Genomic DNA, 22,142 nt, shown 5'->3' with positions numbered 1-22,142 from the left:
CATGGAAGTATGTGTACATTCTATCAGTTATCTTGTAAGTGTTGCGGTCTCCCTTTATTAGACAAAATTCTTTAACTGTAGGCATCCAATACAGTCTGACACATAGTAAAGACAAAGACATTTTTTTTAACTAATATGCCATATTTCATTAGGGCAGTAAGGTCACTAAAATGAATTAGCCATTATTTTACTTATATTATTTTCAACTGTATATGGGCACATGCATGAGTGCAGATATTCACAGAAGCTGTAAGGCCCTTAACATGGTGCTGGGAACAGAATTTGGGTCTTCAAAGAACAGATCCCAAATTAGCTATCACTTCACTGATTAAGAAAAAGATTCACATTATTTTTAATTTTTAATTGTGTGTATGGATGTGGGGGCATGTACACTTAGTGTGTGGTGGGTGATTGAGGAAGTCAGGTGTCAGATCTCTGAAAAGTAGAGTAACAGGCACGTGGCTCTAAGCTGTCTGATGGGTGGGTGTTAAGAACTAAACTCAGGTCCTCTAAAAATTAAGATGGCTCTTAACCACTAAGCCATCTCTCCAGCCCTAACTTTATCTCATTTTAATCTCTTCGAAATAGTATTAACCAAAGTATCCCCTAAATTTTATTTTAAAACTTTTAATTAAAGGAATAAACTCCCAAAACCATACAGCTATAATGTCACTAACACAAACAAACTCTATAAACCAGCGTGTGAAGTCTACTAAAAGGGAATACGGCAAAGCACAAACAGTACAACTTAAGGATATCACTACACCAACCATTAACAAGTTAATGACAATTACAGTTCTATTAACTTCAGCAGTCTGTATCTGCAGAACACTGGGCTCACCCTTGAAAAATCACTGCCCAGACAAGTAAATGTAAATGTGACAATGACACCCTATCCTAGGCCTGAGAAAACCAGTTTCTTTTATTTTATATATATATATATATTTTGGCTTTTCGAGACATGGTTTCTCTGTAGCTTTGGAGCCTGTCCTGTAACTAGCCCTTGTAGACCAGGCTGGCCTCGAACTCACAGAGATCCGCCTGCCTCTGCCTCCCAAGTGTGAGAATTAAAGGCGTGCGCCACCACCGCTAGGCTAATAACCAGTTTCTTTGAGAAATCTTCCCAACAGATAGTACAAATGGGAAAAAGGCAAATTATTACCCTCTCCTTGGGAGGTTCCAGTTGTGGAAGTCTCAGCAGGGGCACCATCTGCAGCAAAGACTTGACTCTGGAAGATGAATACATGTGAGCTGTCATGAATTCTATACACAGTCCACAAAAAAGATTCTTTTTGAGAGCAATGGCTGAGACTGCTACAGATTCTTCTTGTTTGACCTTTCAGCCACATTCTCTCTATAATCTGTGATTGACATAGCCAAGTAAAGAGGAAAATGATGAACCCAAAGAGTAAAATGTCAGAGAACCCTAATTTTGTTTTCATTTTTAGGAACTTTATATATGTATTAAAATTAATTATATATTAATTGTACATATGTATGAAAATTAATTTTGTATTTTTACAAATATAATTTATATATGTATGAAAATTAATACTTTTATTCCCGAGTCTTATTATGTAGCCCTGGGTGGCCTTGAACTCATGAAAACCTGCTTGTGTCTGTCTCCTGAGTGGTAGGATTAATTAAAGGTGTGGGCCATCATTCTGACAAAATTAATACTTTTCCCCACTTTGGATAATCCTAGATACTAAGAAAATAGGGACAATGGAAAGAGAGGAAAAACATAGAACAGCTGGAAATGACTCACATTTAAGGAAAAGCCTGACTGTGTATCAAAGTCACTGCTTTGACGAGTAAGTGACCGGTACTGCTGGTATACATCATCACCCATGTCTTGTAGGAGCTGGCCAACCTCTTGGGTCATTCCCCCAGGTTTAGGATCAGATTTGTCTACTAGGAAAAAAATAAACAAGTGTCTAAAATTAAACTATGGTTCTTTAACTGTATAATATTTGTGCAATGTTATTGGATCACAGCATTTAAGAGCACCAGTGTAGTAATTATGCTATAGAACAAATATAACTATAATGGCACATATATGCAATATTACCTATGTATATAGTATGTTAAACCAAAAGGTTAAGTTAGTTAATGCATTTCTCAGAACATATTCCTGTTATTAAGTGATGTATGGTTGTTACTCTAACATAAACTAGTTTATTAGTCTTTTCACATTCTTAAGCTGTCAAGTCCAAAAACACATTTAGGGTGAAAGGCTTGTACAATCCATTAGAATGAGAGCTAAATCACTGTGTGGAGAGAAGACTAGGAAATGCAGTAATGGTACTGTGATAGGAAGAAAACCAAGAAACTCTGAAAGGATTAGAAGAGTATATGAAGCAAAAGCACCAAATGTTTAGTATTTCTCTACAATTATTTCTATCACTGCTCATTTTACTAAATAAAACATAAATAAAACTAAAAGGCATGACTAGAATACAACTTTGGGTTCAAAAAATTAAAACATGCTTTTCTAATCACTCTCATACAAAGAAAGGTATATTGGGATGGTGGTCTGAAAGTGAGGAAACAATGTCACAATAATAAACTTAGTTCTTTGATATAATCTATAAAGACATTTTGTTTTTGAGTATGAAAATGACAAAATTCTTAGTATTTGCTTGTGCAATGGTATTGCTTCTTTTTGAATCTTCATGCACACTCCTATATTACCATTCTAATAAACATTTGGCAAAATCTGTCAATATCATTCAAGATTCAATATCACAACAGATTAATGTGACTTACCTTAAAATGACTCAGAATTACTCTTGCATCAGTCATATTTTATGCTCATCAGTTTCTTCAGAGATGTGCACTATTTGCCATTTTTCTTGTTGATCTGTTTTTGTTTTTCACGGCAGGGCTTTTCTGTGTGGCCTTGGAGGTACAGGAAATTGCTTTGTAGACCAGGCTGTCTCTGTCTCAAACTCAAGAGGTCTACCGGCCTCTGCCTTTCTGGTGCAGGGATTAAAGGCATATGCCACCACCACAAAAAGCAACAATCTTTTGTTAAAAGAAAAGAGGCAGGTGGGTCTCTGAGTTCAAAAACAGTCTGCCTACAGAGTAAGTTCCAAGACAGCCAAGGCTACAGAGAGAAACCCTGTCTTAAAAAACAAAAAAGTAATAAAAAATGATTCATTTATGCATGTATGTCTGTGTACAAGTGACTGCAGAGCCTAGCAAAGGGTGTAAAGTCAGAGTCACAAGTGGTTGTGAGTTGAGCGATACAGATGTTGGAAACCGAATTGGGGTCCACTACAAGAGTAACAAGAGCTCTTAACTTCTGAGCCATCTCATCCCTTATAGGGTTCACTTTTTGATTCCAGGACTGTGTGGATGTAGTAATTACTAAGGCATGCTAGCTGAAATGACAAAAGCAAGAAAACACATCCTTCAGAATCCTGCTTCAAAAAGCTGGCTAGACACATACCTTCCTCTGGAGCATGGTATGCAGCCAAAGCATTCAGCATATCATAGATAACTTCCTTAATAGTCTCAGGAATGACAGGTAGAGATGAAGGCTTCAATGGTGTTGTCTTTACCAGCTGTACAGCATTAGGGCCTTTAATTCTAAGATTCTCAAATTCATCATCTGAAGCTAGGGCAAAATCAAATAGAAAGATCAGACAATAGTGCAATGGCACCTAAACCTCACTACTGACAAAGTAGTATCCAGAACAAGGATTACATAATGTATGAGAGCTTAAGAAATAAGATCATTTGAAAATTGGTTCAAGTCTTATACGAAAAAAAATGTGCCTTTTATAAACTATAAAGAAAATTTGAAACTTAGTTCTGTTTTACTTCAACAAGCAATCTCAGAAACTTTTAAATATTTATACATAACCTTCTGAGGAAGTTCATTTGTATTTCCCCCAAATCTCCAAGAAATCGACCCAGAACCCAATCCAAGCAGTAGTGGTCATTATCTCACTATTCTCCTCTTATGAAGAGAAACTTGTATTTTTTCCCTTTCATATTAGTATTTATCATGAATTTAGGCCTGTGAAACATTCCACAATTTAATATTAATCTAATTACTTCCTCATAATAAAACATAGGAATTATCTTTTTGGCAAGAATACAGGTAGCACTTAAAGTTTGTCACTGCATCCCATGAGCAACATAAGTATTTGTTCTTCATCAGCATTCTATATATAAACCATCAACTATAGTTAAATTCTATTGCCTCATCAAGATGAACTTTTTGTAGTCAAAGATTATACTGAATGAATCCTTGGTAAATGTGACAAGGCCTAGAGAAGCTACTGTAATTACCTATAAAATTTACCGACCCAAATGATCAACCAATGTCTCTGTCTGCCTAAAGAGAATTTAAGTTATAGATCTTGTCAAAAGAAAAAAAAAAGGGAAAGAGGGGGGATGGGGGATTGAGGGAAGGAGAAAGGAATGAAAGAAGGAAAGATGAAAGAAAGGAAAGGAAGGAAGAAAACAAATTAACTCTCTGAAACTATAAGTGAGCTCCCATTAAATATTTTTTTTTAAATAAGAGTTGCAAAAAAGAAAAAAAAAAGGGGGGGGGGGAGTGGTGGGGGTGGCGGCAGCAGACTTCAGAGCCTCAAAAAATAGCAGCAAATGAAACTGACCAGTTCCTGAGCCTCGAGGGGCTGGAAGGGCAATGCGGATACAGCAATTGGCTACTTCTGTGAATATGTCTGGATTGCGGCAGGCAGCTGGCCCAAGAACTCGAAGGATGTAGTTGATCTCCCGGGAGCCAAGGCTGCCAGATACAACACCAGAGGTAGTACTTCCAGCTCCACTTGTAGCTGCTGAGCGAACAACCTAGTAAAAAGCATTGCCCATTTAAGTTTCCAAAAATATAATTGTAAACAAAGAAATGCTATTAAAGATTAAAATGCTAACCAAACTTTGTCTAGAAACAGTAGATGATACACTTGGTCTTTAAACCCTTTATAATTAAAATGTGTCTCACAAATTATATCTCAAAACCACTCATTTTCATATGACTGCATTAATGAAAAAGGGTATCTGATCACAGATACCATATAGCATCCAAATTTAACTGTCAGCTCCAGCCTCCCCCAAAATTTTGCAATTTTAAGAAATAATGGTTCAAAATACATAAAAGACATCCACTTAGTGTATACGAATAAAATAAAATACACAAATAGAAAGAAAATAAGTTTTGTTCATTTGAGTTTGTCAGTTTCTGTGTTACAACCCTGGAACTCACTCTGTAGACCAGGCTACCCGTGAATTTACAGAGATACACCTGCCTCTGCTGCCTAAGAACTGGGATTAGAGTTTCACACCACCACACCCTGCTGAAAAGAAGTTTTTAAAAAATAATTTCTAGCTGGGTGATGATGCACACCTTTAATCCCGCCCGGTACTGGGGAGGCAGAGGCAGGAGGATCTCTGAGTTCGAGGCCAGATTCCAAAGCTACAAAGAAACCTTATCTTGACAAACAGAGGCGGATCTCTGTGAGTTGGAGGTCAGCCTGGTCTACAGGAGGACAGGCTCCAAAGGTACAGAGAAACCAAATCTCGGAAGAAGAAAAAAAAGACAAAAACTAAATGGAAAGGTTATCTTAATCTGCAATTTGAAACTGTCCTATAATATTGCTGTGCCAATTTCATACCATAATGAAAATAATGTACCAGGTTCTTCACAGCTGTAACTGCACTACATTTTGCCAACCTGATGTTACTGCCGCTGATCTTCCTTTGCTCCCTATGAATGCTGCTTCAATTATTATTTAAGTTTTCCAAAGAGTCTCTTCATCTAATCATGATCTGTATGCAGAGTTTGTTATTAGCCCAAATTCTGTCTGTAATTGGTTCTACATTGATCTCAAATATGCTACTTTAAAACAGCTGTAAGTAGTCTGATTTTTAAGCACATGAGGCAAAACCAAACAGAATAAGGAATAGGAAATCTAATATAAACACATTTAAGTACAAACTGGTACCACTTTCCTAGCAATCAAGTAAAAAAAAAAAATACAGGTTTTCAGGAATTTCTAAAGGCAACAATTTTAACAATATGAACAAAGACAGGCAAAAAAAAGTGGCTATCCCAACACTAGTCTATCTACTTGTGAAACAAAACCATGTTTTTCAAGATAGGAACAATAGAAGTGAACTCTCATGATGATTACTGAAAAGATTAAGTAGGGAGACTGAGAATTCGGCAAAAGTATGGAGGAGGTAAAGGCTTTACTGATGAAGATTATTTGTCATTCTATTATTTGATGTTGTCTATGTGTAAACATAGTTTTATAACTTTTTTCATTTCTTCCTCTGACTTATTTAATTAGTTCTAAAATATGAATCCATTTTCTGATTTTTACAGTGGTTAACTGTTAAATGCCGATCACAGTGCCTGACAAACCGGGGAAGATTTAAAAGAAAAAAATCTAGAACAAAGATAGAAAGTAAAAATCAGCATCTGACACCAATAATAATGACCTTTTCCATGGTATGTCGAAGAGTGCAAGGATCCTCAATGATGTGTCTCAAGAGAAGGGTGACTAGAGGGGTAAAGCCATTGAAGCCTGAGCTCTGGGTCAAATTTAAGATCATTCGTGTACTCTTCAGCTCTGCAAACATCATGGCGTATTTGTGATCCCGGGTGAGCCTCAGGCAGAGGCGAAGGGTGGCGTGCAATGTATCTGGGTCCACAGGGACTCCCAGCATGCTCACACAGGCTCGGATTAGAACAGTGACCATATCTTCTGTCAGGCCCTGGATTAAGATTTCCCCAATTTTTGTTTCTTCCAGGCTTGGCTCTTTTTCGGTGTTTGTATTCTCTAGGGCCAAGGGGATATCTACAAATGAGGGAGGGGAAGGATGTATACAGTTAGACATTTCATCACACATCTCTCTTTACAAAGCATCCTGCCATCATTCGGTCTAGAAAACACACCCATTTCTAAGACCAGACGTAAAGGTAAGCAGAGGAGAAAAACATGTACTTTTTACTGTTCCTTGAAAATGAAATCATTGACCACTGGCTAGATCTTAAGCCATTTAAAGGCTTTGATTCCTAGTGCATATATTGGGCAGCTTACAACTGTCTTTAAGACCAGCTTATAGGGGATCTGATTCCATCTTCTGGCGTCCAAAGGTATTCTCTCACACACATTTAAAAATAAATATAAATCTTTTAAAATAGGATTCAAAACTCATGCAGTGTACAAGAGTGCAAACCTATAATCCCAACTATTTGGGTAACCAAGGTAGGAGGATTATTAATTTGAGACTCACTTGGGTGTGTGCGTGTGTGTGTACGTACGTACGTGTACATACAAACCACTATTAAAGGAAAACAAAAAAGACTTGAAATACTAAAACCATACCATTGCCTTTATTTTCTTTACGTTTGATATCCGTTTCTTTGCTTTCTTCCAGTGTCTTCTCTAGTTCCTGCCCATTGCTGCCTTTTGAGTTTTTATTCAGTCGTGGTACCCTGAGGAGAGTTAGCATCACAGGGCGTCGGTTCCCTGTTTCTTCATTAACCTAGGAATTCAAACAGACAAAAACAAAAATCTCTACATAAAAAGGAGGGTGAGGAATCCTTTCAGGGAAGATGCTGCAACAGAAAGGAACTCTGGCTGGCAATTTACCCCATCTCTACAATGTACAAAGACTAAAGCTGAAGGTCTCTAGAATAGTACACACAGAGACCTATAATGAACTCTGAAATTTCCAACAGAGCAGACATCCTTTCTACCACTAACTACTAACTATTCTCTAATCCTTGATTGAATATAAAAACATAAAAACCTTACTTCAAGGAAGAACAGTATCAAATTGCCACAGACTCATGGTTTAGATAATGATTATTAGAAAAACTTGGTTCTATAAAAATTTAAAACTCTATTTAGAAGTGGACATCCCTAACCCTTACCATTACAAGACTCCTGGTTCAGAAAAAAACAAAACAAAATGCATATTAAGTACAATACCTCCACTTTTATCAAGTTTACACTATTAGTTGAGCATGTACCTGCACCATTGTAGTAAACTGGACAGTATATCTTCGTCGGCCTGCAGTGAATCTTACACTTGTTTCTCCAGATTTCCAGGCAGAATCAATGGTGCTGTTGTTACTAGCACTGTAACTACACCAACGTCCAGAGCGGTCATCAAACCAGCGCCAGTTGTTGCTGTTGGACTGAAGGTACTAAATAAAATGCAAACACATGAGGTTTCTTTATATTTCCTGCTAGCTTTATTTTCTGTCAAGACAATCAATAGCCATTAAGTATACATTGCTTAAAACTAATGTAGAAAAAAGTGAAAAACCTAACAATTTCCCTGTCTTGCCACCATCTACTTTTTTCCAACTGTTTTCTACACAAGGAGCATGACAGCGAGAGATACATTGAACAAATTCTGTTGTTAAGAAGTTACTGAGGTTTAATCAAGTATTGCAATCTTCATCTCAAAAAAATATTTCTAGAGGAACTGTTAGAAATTCAAGTTTTTCAAATTGTCAAAGAGCATACTTCTACAGCATTGATTAACTGGATAAGATCTTGAGGCCTTTAAAACAAATAGGTACAAAAGAAAAATGATTTCAACTCTCCATCTTAAAGAAGAAATTCAACTAATGTAATCCCAAGTTGTATTTTCAGTGTGATAATTTTACAATTTTCACTGCTCTCCTACTATTCTCTTCTGATCTATTCTTGCCTCAAGAAATAAAACCATCATGTTAAACATAGACATTGTACTTCACATACCTTAGTCATTTGGGCTCTTCTCTTTGATGAGATGGCTGTCTTTTCATAAAAATCAATAAGAAGCAACACAGGTGTGATCCATCTGAAAAGAAATTATTTGTTTAGGGCAAGCCAGAAACATGCATTAATGGGGAAAATGTTAGGTATTTTACAATTCTCTAACCATAAAACCTTCAAAATTTACTTCATATATGCTTTAGAAAAGTGATTCAGGCCCTAAACTCAAGTGCCAAATCCCAGGAAAAGAGAAGCAAAATCAGGATAAAGGGTCACTCACTTAGGGGTCTGAACCTCCTTTTGTTCTTTGGCAGCCTGCAGGCAGGGTTGAACCACTTCTAAGAGCTTGATTAGGACATTAAGGATGCCACTTGATTCAACAACCCAGGCACAAGGTAACTTCAACTCCTAATTTTAAAAGAAACAATAATACAGGTGTTAACATTTACAGAACTAGTTTAAAATAAAAATTCAGTTATCATTTATGAACTATGTGATTTCAAATGAGTTATTTGGGTTTTCTACATTTTGGTTTCATATTCGTAAGTTAAAAGGAAATTATGTCTACCACTAGAGTCAATGTAATGATTAAATAAAAAGTATAAGGTGCCCAAAACATAGCATCAGGTATATTAATATGCTCAATATGGAAATGGGTTTAAATACCTTAGTACAGTCAACTAGGTTGGGTAGCTGTTTTGTTCAAACACAGGGTTACTTGTGTAGCCCTGGTTTTCTTGGAATTTGTTCTATAGACCAGGCTAGCCTCAAACTCAAGAAATCAGCTTGCCTTTGCTTCCCAAGTGCTGGAATTAAAGACATGCACCACCACCACCACCACTTGGAGGCTGTGCAGTCTTAAAGACATTTAAATTGTAAAGTTTTGATTTACAGAAAAGTTCTATATTTGAAGGAAACTAAGACATTAATTGTTTTTAATGGGGGTTTCACTGGTGTTGCTTTTAACAGAAAACCAATGTAGGCAATTCTTCAATAATAGGTGGGTATTTAGACAAAACAGAAAACTAATGTGTATGTGAAATGAGAAAAAAATCATAATAGTGTCAGCTGTTTGAATGAAAAGCATTATAAAAAACCTTAATTATTATTCTACAGGAACCTTTCAAGACAGTCTGACATAAATACTGGATTCAAATAAGTTACTGTTAAACAGAATGAATTACAAATGAAGAACCACTTCTTCAAGGTCAACTGCCTTCTGGCTTTTATATTGTTAAGAACGGTAACATATCTTGTCCAAACTACTCTTTTGCCTGAAGGATCTGCTAATTGATCGGGCAGGGAAAGGAGTCTGATTCTAAATATCTTAAACCTAATATCCGATTTTCATATTTTGTGATATTTGCAGCTGCTAGTTAGGATTCCTCAGTATTCAAATGTCCTTCTAAAGTGACAACTGACACCCTTGAGTATATATGCAGGTAAGAATGCATATGTATAAAAGCCAAATACAGACAGTGAACACATCCAACATCTTTTGACTCAAAACTTGTTTTAAGAAGCTCTTCCTGCATTATCCAGAAATTATGCATATAAACCTTCCAAACTCGGAACCTTGTACTTTCAACTTTACTATACACCTTTTAGCTTATAGGGAAATTGTGGACTCTCATGATCATGCTTTGTACTTTCCCCAAAATCAATGTAGTGTTTAGTGCTGGGTAATTAAACAAGCTGTGAGAGTCAAAATGTGTGTGTGTGTGTGTTACCTCAAAAAGCAGTGTTAAAAGCAAGATTCTAGTAGCCAAATTGGAGGCCTGAGGCAGGGTGGCCATCTGACTGATCCACTCTGACACTGTTTTTGTGTCACTTGTTGTTAGAGGAAGAGCAGCTTTGATCAATACATCAGCAGCTTCCCACACCTAGAAAAAAGGACAAGTCATTTAACGGCAGAGTAATCCAAAGTCTGTGCAAATATTCAAAAACATTTAGAGTATCAAAAGACAATCATTAACAATTATTCTAAACAACTTTTAAAATTTGCATTTATTTGTATATACATGCACAAAAGAAAACTTGTAAAAATGGTTCTATCCTTCAAACCATATCGGTTCTTGGCACCGCATTTAGGTCATCAGGATAAACCATCTTGCTAAATCAGTTATTCTTAAATTGTATTACAGAATGCCTGAACGCTAAATCTAAGGAAATGAATATTTAAAAAAAAATGATACAAGCTGGGTGGTGGTAGTGCATGCCTTAAAGAGAATTACTCTGGAGACAGAGGCAGGCGGATCTCTGTGAGTTGAAGGCCAGCCTGGTCTACAAGAGAAAGTTCCAGGACAGGCTCCAAAGCCACAGAGAACCTTGTGGGTTGTTTTTTTTTTTGGGGGGGGGGGGGATTTTGCTACAGTCAGTCTCCAAATGATTCTTTAATTCTTTACTATACATCCCCTGAAATTATTGTAGAATCAAAGTCAAACTGCTAAATACCAGAATATTAATGAGGTTTTAATTTGGACAATGTTTAAGTCCTTAAAATGAGTATAATTGCTGTTCTTTATTTAGGTTTTACCTTGCTAAAAATATTTTGTGTAAGCATACACTGCAATAAAAGATATTGTTATCTAGTTTTCCTTAGGGTTGATGTTTCTATGCATTAAAAACTTATGGTTTGATCAGCTTCCCAGAAGAAACAGACCAGTGAGGCGGCCTGGAAGAGGTTCAGACTAACTGGGTCATTTGAGAAGGACACTCTCCAGTCTGTTGTAGTGCAGTTTTTGTGAATTAACCACGCCTGGGTGGGCTTTAGTGAGGTAACTGTCATTGAGTCATTTCTGATCCTGTAAGGAACCACTCATACATATTCATTTAAGGGACTCTCAAAAAAACTCATTGGGGCTATTTCTTTATGTGGATATTTGAGATAATCTGCTTCTTATCCTATTTCAATAATCAAAACAAGGTTATCAGTATCCATCTGGAAGTCCTTAAACAGGAGGAAAAAAACCCTTATTTTGTTAATAAATGGTTAACTCAAGGATGAAAGACATATTTTAGATGAAACCGATGGAAAACTTTGCTTTTCCTTTCTAAGGACTATTTTTTGTGAGGTGCATCAATGCAGATAATGAAGTAGAGGTTAACTGCAAGCAAAAGAATTCAAACATAAAGCAAGCATATCAGGTAGAATGTAAGGCTTATCAGAAAATTTTGTTAGGCAAGAAAACAGCTTTAAACAGTTTTAAATATTCCCAGCCTCTGGTACCCTGAGAACTTACCTGATTAACAACCTGTTTCAAAATCATATCACGATAGTCTGCTCCGTTACGTTTGATAGCTGTCATGATCAGATCACAAACACGGTATACTGTATCAGGAAGCTCATCAAGAAGATGGAAGCAGCCTGGTAACATTGTATCTGTAAAAGTGTGGAGCTCATCTTGTTCCAATGGGTCGGCATCTTGAAACTTCTCCAGACATTTAGCTTCTTCTTCTTCTTGTTTTTCTCGGGCTTTACGTTCCTCTTCCTCCTTCCGGCAAGCAACTTCCTGGAGGCAGGAAAGGAAATGCGACTATACACCATGGGTAAAAGCTGAAAAATGAGTGCCTAACTCAGTGTCTGAGTACCACATACCTTCTAAAACAGTTGAAACTTTCAAGAGGGCATGGTAATGAATGTAATAGTAACCATATAGGTTAATGCAAGGCAGGGAAAAACAGTACCCCAAAACACTGTCAGTTTTTATCTGCGAGCAGCGTATGTACTATTCTCCAAAACCCCTCATTTTTACAGCCTATTGAATGTTTCCTTCCAGTGTGGTAAATATAAGTAATACCACCCAGGAACACAGCTAAGTCTGGACTACTAGTTAGTATCAGTAAGATTTTGGGTCTTACTTGACAATGAAGACTGAAGTTTCACTTGAGTCATCTAAAGTTTCATTCATTCAGTTCTATACAAGGTAGCTTAAGGACAGACCAAATGGTTGAAATAAAAAACTACTCCCTTGACGTTCCCTACCACAAAACAGAGATTTCACAAAACAGAGATTTATAGTGTTCACAGAAATATACAGACTGATACTTCAGGATATAAGATTTAAGGTACCTCAGGTGACTCTGCCCTTTGATCCATTGGAATATCCTGTCCCAAAGACATGGCAATTGCTCTCATCATCTGATCTTCTTCAGACATGCTAAGATCCTATAGAATGACAACAGAGAATCCAACAAACTTACACATCCAAACTAAAGAAACCTAACTAGGCAACACCAACACTCAAGGAAAGGGAACCAATCCAGAATGTTGCTTTGTCCAAGTAAATCGAACTAAAGCTCATGTGGTTACCACTACAGGGACAATGGGGTAAAATTACAAAGAAAAAGAATAGAAGAGTTCTGCAGACAAATCTCAACAGAAGTTCCTAGAAGAATATTCTGTAGCTTCCAGTGTTTGGACATAAAACATTAGCACAGGATATGGAGAAAAACAGGTTATCAGCAACTAAACAAATATAAGATTTTCAGTGTTAACTCACCCGAACAACTCCTCCTATGATCGGAGGAGGATGGGTTAAAAGGTATTCTGTTGCTTGTTCCATCGTGCTGGTGTTCAACAAAGCCTCCATGGCATGTTCTCTTGTGAAACCCATGTCCATTAGCTATTAAAAAAATCCAATAGCTTAGAATGACAATAGATAAGTAGAAATATATTTAAAAACCAACAAAGAACTTTAAAGTTTTTCTCTCTTTACAGGAACTAAGTAGTTATAATCTAAGGCAGTCGTGTATTATGAATGTTCCTTCATCTTTGGTAGTTCTATAATATTTAAACATTAAAGTTACATACTGAAGCAAAGAGCCAATGTACTTTTCAAACTCTAAACTATTAAAATGGAGTCTAGGGTAAGTGGTTATTATAACTGAAGACTTGATATTGATATACAGAAGTATAAATTAGTATCTATTTTCTAGAATAGCAACAACAGAAAAAGTATTTGTAAAATTGACCCAGGAATTCAATTAACAGGAAGTGATTGACATATACTTAAGAGTTTGTAAGTAAGCTATACCACAGCTTTATAACATCCAATTAAAAGAAAATTAATAGAACAATTCCTGAATGAGAATATAATTATATACAAAAAGGAACTATAGGGGCTGGAGAGATGGTTCAGTGGTTAAGAGCACTGGCTGTTTTTCCAGAGGTCCTGAGTTCAAATTCCCAGCAACCACATGGTGGCTCACAACCATCTGTAATGAGATCTGGCGCCTTCTTCTGGCATGCGAGCATACATGGAGGCAGACTGCTGTATACATAATAAATAAATAAATCTTTAAAAATAAAGAATTATATACAGTGGCATAAAATCTCAAACTTTCTAAAGACGAATATATATACAATATAAAATATTTCTAAACAATATATATATGAGACAGATTTGAGGAAAATAACAGACTCTTCATACATTAAAACCTTGAGGAAGACAAACACCATGTACCCAGCATGGAAAGAAGACACTGTCCCCATTAGACACAGATCATTAAATGAAAATCTCAGTGCCAGGTATGAGATACCATCCTAAGAGTTACTATTCAAGGAATCCCTGGTGCCACTTTAAACACCACAGGGCATTCATTATCGAGTTCTTGATTGCCAAGACCCTATTGCTGAAACACACTTTGGATTCAAGAGATATAACGAAGATAAAATACGCCTCGTTGATGACTAGCTTTCATAGTGCCAGAAAGTGCCTAAGCAGGTCACTTGGGGAAATAAAATAATTAACAGACTTATCCTGCTGTGAATTTAGGCATGCTACAGTGAAACCTTGTACAGTGGTGGCATGATCAATATGAAGATACTAACTGCTGTCTCATAGGATTTGAGGTCTGCTCTACAGGAGGAAATTCATACCTGGTACTGGATACCTGGTCAAAAGCCCATGGCTGTAAAGGTTATGTTGTCAAGCTGACTTCAAAAATTTTAAACCTATAGATTAGTGCATTCTAACCGTTTGTCAGAAGTTTCTTTTTGCTATAGGCAAGAGTTAATGTAGAGACTTGTAACTGCTCCAAATGCTGAGAATAAATAACTTCAAGAGCTTAGTCCATATTAAAACAACTCTAAAAAGGCTCAAGAAATAAAAAGGAAGAGGGGTCAGAAAGAACTTAAGATGGAAGATAGGGTGTAAGCACTGCTTTCTAGACATGCATGATGCATGACCTTACCAACTCATGAACTCACAATAGCAGTGGTTACCTGAATAAAATTAAAGCAGTGAATATTACACTATAAAAAGTAAGGGGCTCAAAGTCCCACCTCTAGTTGAGAAGCTATTTTTGTCTGCTAGGGAAGAGAGAATAGCAAGTTCTCTTTAATCCCACAAAGACTGCTAGTTGAGAGAGTAATTCAGGGTCTGGACACCCAAAAGTTTTCCATGTTCCAGTGAGTGGATTCAATGTGTTATTTTAAATAAAACAGAGGACATGAAGGCAGGAGGGAAATGGGTGGAGGAGACTTGGAAAGGAGCTTGAAGGGAGTTGCTATGATCAAAATACATGTATAATACATTCCAAAGAGCAAGAAAAAAAAATCATTCCAAATATTCTATGAAGCTTCTCATTCCTTCTAATCTCCAATTTTCAAAATGCAATCATTTTAAAGTGATTCAGATTTAGAAGTGATTCAGTTTCAAAAAGCTTTTACTAGAGAGTAAATTTTACAACAATCTCTTGCCTTTTAATTTATCCAGAAAGTAGTTTAAAAAATAAATGGCTTGGGAAAAGTGGTGCCAGGCTAATAAGACCAAACACTTAGGGGTATAGAAGCTTAGAAAATTTACAAACAAGATAGGTGACAGATAACTTTAATCTCATGTGGGAGACCAATGCATGATTCCAAGTTTAAGGTCGATCTTGCCTACACAGTTAGACATGGTTATAAAACAAAACAAAATTTATGAACATTAGAATCTATAAGGTGCAAAATGTAGGGCCTGGAATCCAAGGCTAGCACTCACTCTACCTGTTGTAGCTGTTGCTGGTTGACTTGAGGTTCTCTGCGGGAGCCACCTTCTTCTTGGCCTGCATCCTCTTCTCCTCGAGATCCTTCCTTCTCTTTGCTCAGTCTCTCTCGAATCACAGGTTCTCCTCGGAGAATGTGGCACAGAATGGCCAGCATAGACTCAGCCATTCGTCCCCCGTATACCTTAAGGGGTTTCCGGTTCCACAGGTTCTTGATGCAAGTAAAGGCTGCCTGTAAGTCATTTGAAAAATGAATGAAGCCTTTCCCCCTCAATTCAAATCCCCAGAATAAAGTGGAAGAATCAGACACTCCTTTCACAATGAGTTTCAACAGAGATGGTTTAACAAAGAAAAGTGGGGGTATTTGATTCATCCAGAAGTACCAGGTATCAATCAGAAGTTTGTAATTTAGTTTACAGCATATTTATTTGTTTTTCAACACTCACATTTTATTATGGCAAAACATAGTGGTAACTATTCAGTTAGCCTGAGAAATTTTCTCCTTTGGTTTTTAGAATGCAGAATACTCACCTTCTGAGTTACTACAAGAAAGCGGAGGGCACTGAATTGCGGAAAGTTCTGGACACCTCCAGGCAATTTGGCAGGCAGTGAATGTGGAGATTCAAGCACAGTGGTGGGATTCACCATCTTTTCTACAAGCATAAGCCAGGCATCTAGGAATTCTCCTGTGCCATCAGGTAAGTCTGAATGTTCCAAACCCTCAGAAACAGGAACTTTTCCTCCCATGGACAGGGCCCAGTTGAAAGTTCTAAATTCAAATAAGACAAAAGCATGTGGATGAAATGTTAGTTGACATTTTTTTTACATATGAAATAATCTACATTTAAAGAATTCCAAACACTACTATACTGACACTACCGATTCCACCATTCCTTCCCCATGTTCCCTGAAATTTAAGTGCAGTTATTTTGTAGATGTACCCAATGGGACTGGGTTCCATGACTCTGCATTTTGATTGATTGTGGTTTTCTATAATGATCTTAGTCTAACATTTTAAAGAAAAGTATCCTTGCCGGGTGGTGGTGGCGCACGCCTTTAATCCCAGCACTCGGGAGGCAGAGGCAGGCGGATTTCTGTGAGTTCGAGGCCAGCCTGGTCTACAAGAGCTAGTTTCAGGACAGGCTCCAAAACCACAGAGAAACCCTGTCTCGAAAAACAAACAAAAAAAAAAGAAAAAAGAATCCTTGATGAGGGGTGAGGACTACATATATTAAGGCCAGAATAAAACGAAGCTGTTATTTCTTCTAACATGCTTTTTATGAATTTTTAAAGACTTAAAATAATGTTTTTATTGTAAAATCTTGACTGAGTGAAGTAAAACAAAACAAACTTATTGAATTCAAAGTAACAAATAAAGTCTTGCTTATTAAAATATACAAAAGAAAAAAAAACGAAAACCCCCAAAACACTATGCATTAGCAATGGGAAGCAAAATATGAAATTCTAGATTTTTATGCACACATTTTTTAATGTAAGCCTATACATATCTCTGTGTTGCCAATGGTGGCCAGGAAAAATTCAGATGCTCTGGAACTGTAGTTATCGATGATTATGAAATATCAAATAGGTGTTGGGAATAGAAATCATGACCCTTGGAAAAGCTACAACTGGTCTTATCTGCTGAACCACCTGTCTAGCGCCAAAGTGGAGCCTCTTACTGTATTGCTGTATATCTCGTCTTCTTAAGGAAAGGGAAGACATACATACATAGCTTGTTCCTAGAACACAAAATGATGTAACTAATGGCTTTACAGGATGACTTAGAAAGTTGTGAACTGGTAAGGCACACAGTTAAGATCAAAGTGCAAGAAAGGATTCTCTGTGAAACAAAAAAATCCTTACTCAAAAAGAGCATTGTGACCGCCAGAGCAGAGAAATTTCTGCAGCATAAGGTGGTAAGGATACTTTCTCTCATCAAACAGCATTGGAGATGTGAATCCAACAGAACAGATGAAGAATGTCAGCCTAAAAAAAGAAAAAGAACATAAAAAACCAACCATTTCTAATAGACATACAAAAGCAACAGGAAATTAAGTGAAAAAAGTCAAAAGTAAAAGTTAACAAAGCATTTGGGTGACAGATTGGTTAGGCACCAGAGTAATACTTGCCACCCAATTAAGAACTAAAAGATTAGTGAAATACATTTTAACTGTAAACCCATTGGGAACTTCCATGTTCTATACTAAGTACAATAAATACCTAGGTACAATAAAAGCACTTCATATGCAGTGCATACAAGAGATTTCCAAGGTTTTGCTGAGTAGAATGAGAACACACATTATTTTTATTGTCATTCTATACTCCCTGTTTCTCAAATAGGAACTCACCTGAAGCGGGGAGTAGGTGTATATGGTGGGGGCTGCCATGACAAGCCTTTTGTGAGTAGCTTGGTGAGGGCTGAAGCTGTTGATCTAGCAGCAGGAGTTGGGGCAGTAGTGGTACTGGCAGCATGATGGCTCCTTCTTTGGCGAACAGGAGAACCAACACAAAGCTTAACAAGGAGTCCAAAGAGCTCAGCAAGCGCTCGGCCTAATCTGGAAGAAGCTGAAACCCAGAAGGCGGTATAATGTTATAAAATATTCACCATGATTTCATAACATCACACGTTTCCCACACATTTAAATTATTATCATGTGTAGATCAGAGGACAATCTCGATGAGGCAGTTCTCTCCTACCTTTAAATGGCCTCTGGTAACTCTGAACTCGGGTCATAAGGTTTGCATAAAAAGTGCCTTTACCCACACATTCATCTCACTAGAAAAACTTTCTTCTGAATAATAGTAAACAAAATCTTAGAACTGCCTCTTCATGTGATAATCTGAATATGAAATTCCACAAGAAACAGATGTACCCTTTGAGGGTAGAAAATAAAACTATACTGACAGTTACTAAAACAAAAATGAATGGCATTAAGATAAGGACTTATAATGCAAAATTAAGCATAAATTGACACTGCCCTTGTTGAAACAATATGGCAGTTAAGTCATAATAAGTAAATGATGCATTTGCCAGACTTAAAAAATCACTTAAAAGTATACGGCAAAAAACAAAACAACTCAGTGGTTTTCAGCCTTCTTGATGCTGTTCCTTGTATAGTGGTTACCCTAATATATAAAATATATATAAAATGTTGCTACTTCATTACTGTGATTTTGCTACTGTTATGAATTGAAATGTAAATTTTTTTTCTGGTGGTCTTAGGCAACACCACAGAAAGAGTAATTCAACCCCAAAGGGGCCACAAGTCATAGGTTGAAAACCACTGACTCAATAGTTCCATATACTATAAAATGCAATTCAAAGAATGACCAAGGGGAAATTATTTTTTTTTGGGGGGGGGGGGGATAGCCATATGTCAAGAAGGAATGTTTCCTTTTATATCCTTAATGAGTATGTCACACCTGGGGATTCTACAAAGTACATGAGAGTCACATTTCTTCAACTTTTCTTATTGCATCAAACAGTATACAAATTTAATTTTCTTGAAGAAGGTTAGAACTCTGAATCTCAGAAAACGATGTTACAAAAAAACAGGGGGGGGGGGGATTACTGACCTGACAGCAATGGCTTGATCTGCTTAATTCTAGCAGCCATGGCTGGGGTGATTTTAGATTTGCCCTTAGAATCTGAAGAAGGTTCATCTGTCTCCATGGGAGCCAATGTGTCACCATCTAGCTCAATTCCTTCCAATAGGCCCTGGGTAGAAGCATCCATACTTCCAGCTGTTCCATCCTGTTCTCCATCTGCAAAGGTAAAAGGGAGTAGTAAGATCATGCAAAGTCGGCACTTACCTGGGTCCATGTTTTGAAGAGTCCCAAGAAATAGTGTTTGTTTCTATTTAAATTTCAATTACTTCCTAAGCTTAGGAGAACAAACCAAACCATCCCTCCAAATCAAAAGCAGAACAACAACAACAAAACCCAAAACTATACCAATGTTTCTCTGCTTGGAGCTCTACCAAGTAGAAGGATCTCAAAACACAGTAGAGTGTGTATAATATTTGCAGCAGTCACTAAAAATGCCACGCAAGATAGAATCTAGCTTGTTCAAACTCAAACTGGACATTATAAAACATGGGACAGTTTTAGTTCCCAGCATTTAAGAATCCTGCACAAGAACAGGAATTAAGTAGGAAGTTTTAAATTATGAGTGTTTTGCCAGCATGTATGAGTCTACACTTCTATACATGCCTAATGTCCACACTAAGAGGGTGCTGGGCCCCCAAGGACTGGATTTTGTACCATTTTGTACTGGGAATCAAATGTGGGTTCCCTGGTATGCCCTTAACTGCTGATTCATCTCTCTCTAGCCCCCAATGAGTATGATTCTTTTAAAAAAAAATTATGTTTTATCTATTTAGTATGTGCATGTGGAATGTGTGAGTGGAAGTCAAAAGAACACCTTCTAGAAGTCAATTCTCTTTCTTCTTCTACTTATATGAGCCTAAGGAATTCAGCTCAAGTTCTTAGGCTTGGCAAAGAGGGCCTTCAACTACTGAGCAATCTTGCCAGTACCCAGTTTGAAAAAGATTTATTTACTTACTTATGTGTACCTGTGCAGGTGTGCACAGAAGCCAGAAGAGGGTGTCTGCTGTCTTCCTCTATTTCCACCTATTTCTTTGAGGCAGGGTCTCTCACTGAACCTGGGGCTAGAGATTTATCAGCTAAGCTGGAAGCCAGCAAGCCTCAATAATCCACTTATTTCCACCCAGCTCCCATTGAAACTGAGGTTGCAGGGATGCCTGAAATGGCAGGCTTATTATATGTGCACTGAGATGCAAACTTGGTTTGAAGTGATGGTGCAGCATACAGGCAAGTTCTTATGCTGGTTTCAAATTCACTGTGTAGCCAAAGGTTACATTGAACTACTGTTTCCCCTGTCTTTCTTTACCTTAAAATTACTAGGATCACTTGGCTTTGTCTGTATATTTAAACTCAAGTTAATAATTTTTGAGAAATTGTGATTTCTTTGTTAAACCTACTACTAGAAATGGGGCTGTGATACATGTGAAGACTGAGAAAGAAAAAAATCCCAACAAAGTCAAAAATAAGCCTAAACTTTTGGGAGAAGCAATTCTTTGACAAATTTTATCCATGTTTCTTAATAAATACCTTTATTCTTTGATTGAAACTAGAGACAGACTAAAATTTGAGGTATACATTTTCCCTAAAATTAACCTCAGAAACATGTGCATATATACTCCTCCAGTCTTATTCACTCCCCAGAAAACCAGAGGCTATTTAAGTTCTTATTTATAAGAAGATATAACTGCTTTCTTTTAGTCCCTTAGCTTTCCCTTTCAGTATTTTCATGCATTTTAAAGGATGTAATAGATTTTTATAAATAGAACTGCCTCCATTAGTTTTTAGTTTTTATTTATTTGAGGTAGAACTCACGTTTTAAAAAAAAATCTCTGAATAATTTCTTTATCACTTTCATGTTTGCTACAAAGGTCAGAGGATGGTCTGTGATTTCTGATTACACTATTTTGGAACTCTAACTGTAATTAAAGAACAAAAAAATGACAAAAAGGGATAAATTTTAAAACAGTCTGTATCTAATTTCAACTGAGTACCCATATTAAAAGGTAAAAATAGGTGGAAGTTTTCAATTGACAAATCATTTAATCCAGTATGATCAAAATTGCTGTTCATAAAATTGAGAAATAATTGCTTTCTCCACCAGTTTTCAAAGAATTTATACTAAAAAATTGAGAATTCACACAAAAATTTAAAATATCATCATGTACTTTGGCAGAATAATTTTTAGGACTCAATCTTATATTTACATAAAATCAAAATGAAAAACTTTCATTTTCCAAAACAGTACATTAGAAACTAAGGAGGGAATAGTCAGCTCTTGGCAGTAATGTAAAATGAAAGATCAATAAATAGATTTTTCCCCCATTTAAGGCACTCTTAAATAGCCCCAGGGAAAAGATCAGGCAGATACTTCTCACACGGTGTATGTTATTTGGTGTAGAAATGTGTTCTATTGTTGTGTTTAATGTGTTATGTTTTTATTGGCGAAATGACCAATAAAAATCTAAATTTAATAATTAAAAATCAGCCAAATGATGAAAACTAAGGCTAAGAATGACAAAGAGCTAACTAAGTTTCACAGTAAGCCTATGAAGTGACAGGGACAGAATTTAGGAGAGGTAGTGACTAAGATTTTAGTTTCTTAGAGTTACCTGATCTTTTTCCGCCCTGGGTCGTACCTGCCTTCTCATCCTTTGGAACCAGTTTCTGCATGTCCGCCTGGCCAAATTCACATCCTGATGGTAGGCTACAACAAGGGAAAAAGTAAACCAACAAACAAAAACCAAGTCAAACAAAAGCACTCTTATAGTTTACTTATATTCTATATAGGGCTCT

General features: G+C 36.8%; 1 protein-coding gene across 18 annotated transcripts in view; it reads right to left on the bottom strand.

Annotated features, from left to right (window-relative positions):
* The window catches only part of Huwe1 (HECT, UBA and WWE domain containing 1, E3 ubiquitin protein ligase), a 139,240-nt gene that overhangs the window by 37,384 nt on the left and 79,714 nt on the right, over positions 1–22,142 (bottom strand). For 13 of the 18 annotated variants that reach the window (XM_026784727.1, XM_026784725.1, XM_026784724.1 and 10 more), the window contains 19 exons: positions 21,959–22,053; positions 19,320–19,508; positions 18,092–18,308; positions 17,607–17,729; positions 16,275–16,512; positions 15,745–15,975; positions 13,256–13,378; positions 12,826–12,921; positions 11,996–12,265; positions 10,484–10,636; positions 9,034–9,161; positions 8,757–8,838; positions 8,018–8,194; positions 7,368–7,527; positions 6,478–6,836; positions 4,632–4,827; positions 3,455–3,622; positions 1,769–1,914; positions 1,163–1,229 (listed from right to left, as the gene is read on the bottom strand). In XM_026784727.1, coding sequence (XP_026640528.1) covers positions 1,163–1,229; positions 1,769–1,914; positions 3,455–3,622; positions 4,632–4,827; positions 6,478–6,836; positions 7,368–7,527; positions 8,018–8,194; positions 8,757–8,838; positions 9,034–9,161; positions 10,484–10,636; positions 11,996–12,265; positions 12,826–12,921; positions 13,256–13,378; positions 15,745–15,975; positions 16,275–16,512; positions 17,607–17,729; positions 18,092–18,308; positions 19,320–19,508; positions 21,959–22,053 — 3,218 coding nt within the window. The remainder of the gene's footprint in view (positions 1–1,162; positions 1,230–1,768; positions 1,915–3,454; positions 3,623–4,631; positions 4,828–6,477; positions 6,837–7,367; positions 7,528–8,017; positions 8,195–8,756; positions 8,839–9,033; positions 9,162–10,483; positions 10,637–11,995; positions 12,266–12,825; positions 12,922–13,255; positions 13,379–15,744; positions 15,976–16,274; positions 16,513–17,606; positions 17,730–18,091; positions 18,309–19,319; positions 19,509–21,958; positions 22,054–22,142) is intronic. The other 5 variants (XM_026784729.1, XM_013350624.2, XM_026784732.1 and 2 more) reach the window with 3 other exon arrangements.

Source organism: Microtus ochrogaster, chromosome X (assembly GCF_000317375.1).
Source record: "Microtus ochrogaster isolate Prairie Vole_2 chromosome X, MicOch1.0, whole genome shotgun sequence".
NCBI lineage: Eukaryota > Metazoa > Chordata > Mammalia > Rodentia > Cricetidae > Microtus > Microtus ochrogaster.
The sequence above is the reverse complement of the archived record's forward strand: the minus strand, read 5'-3'. Positions and strand labels throughout refer to the sequence as shown.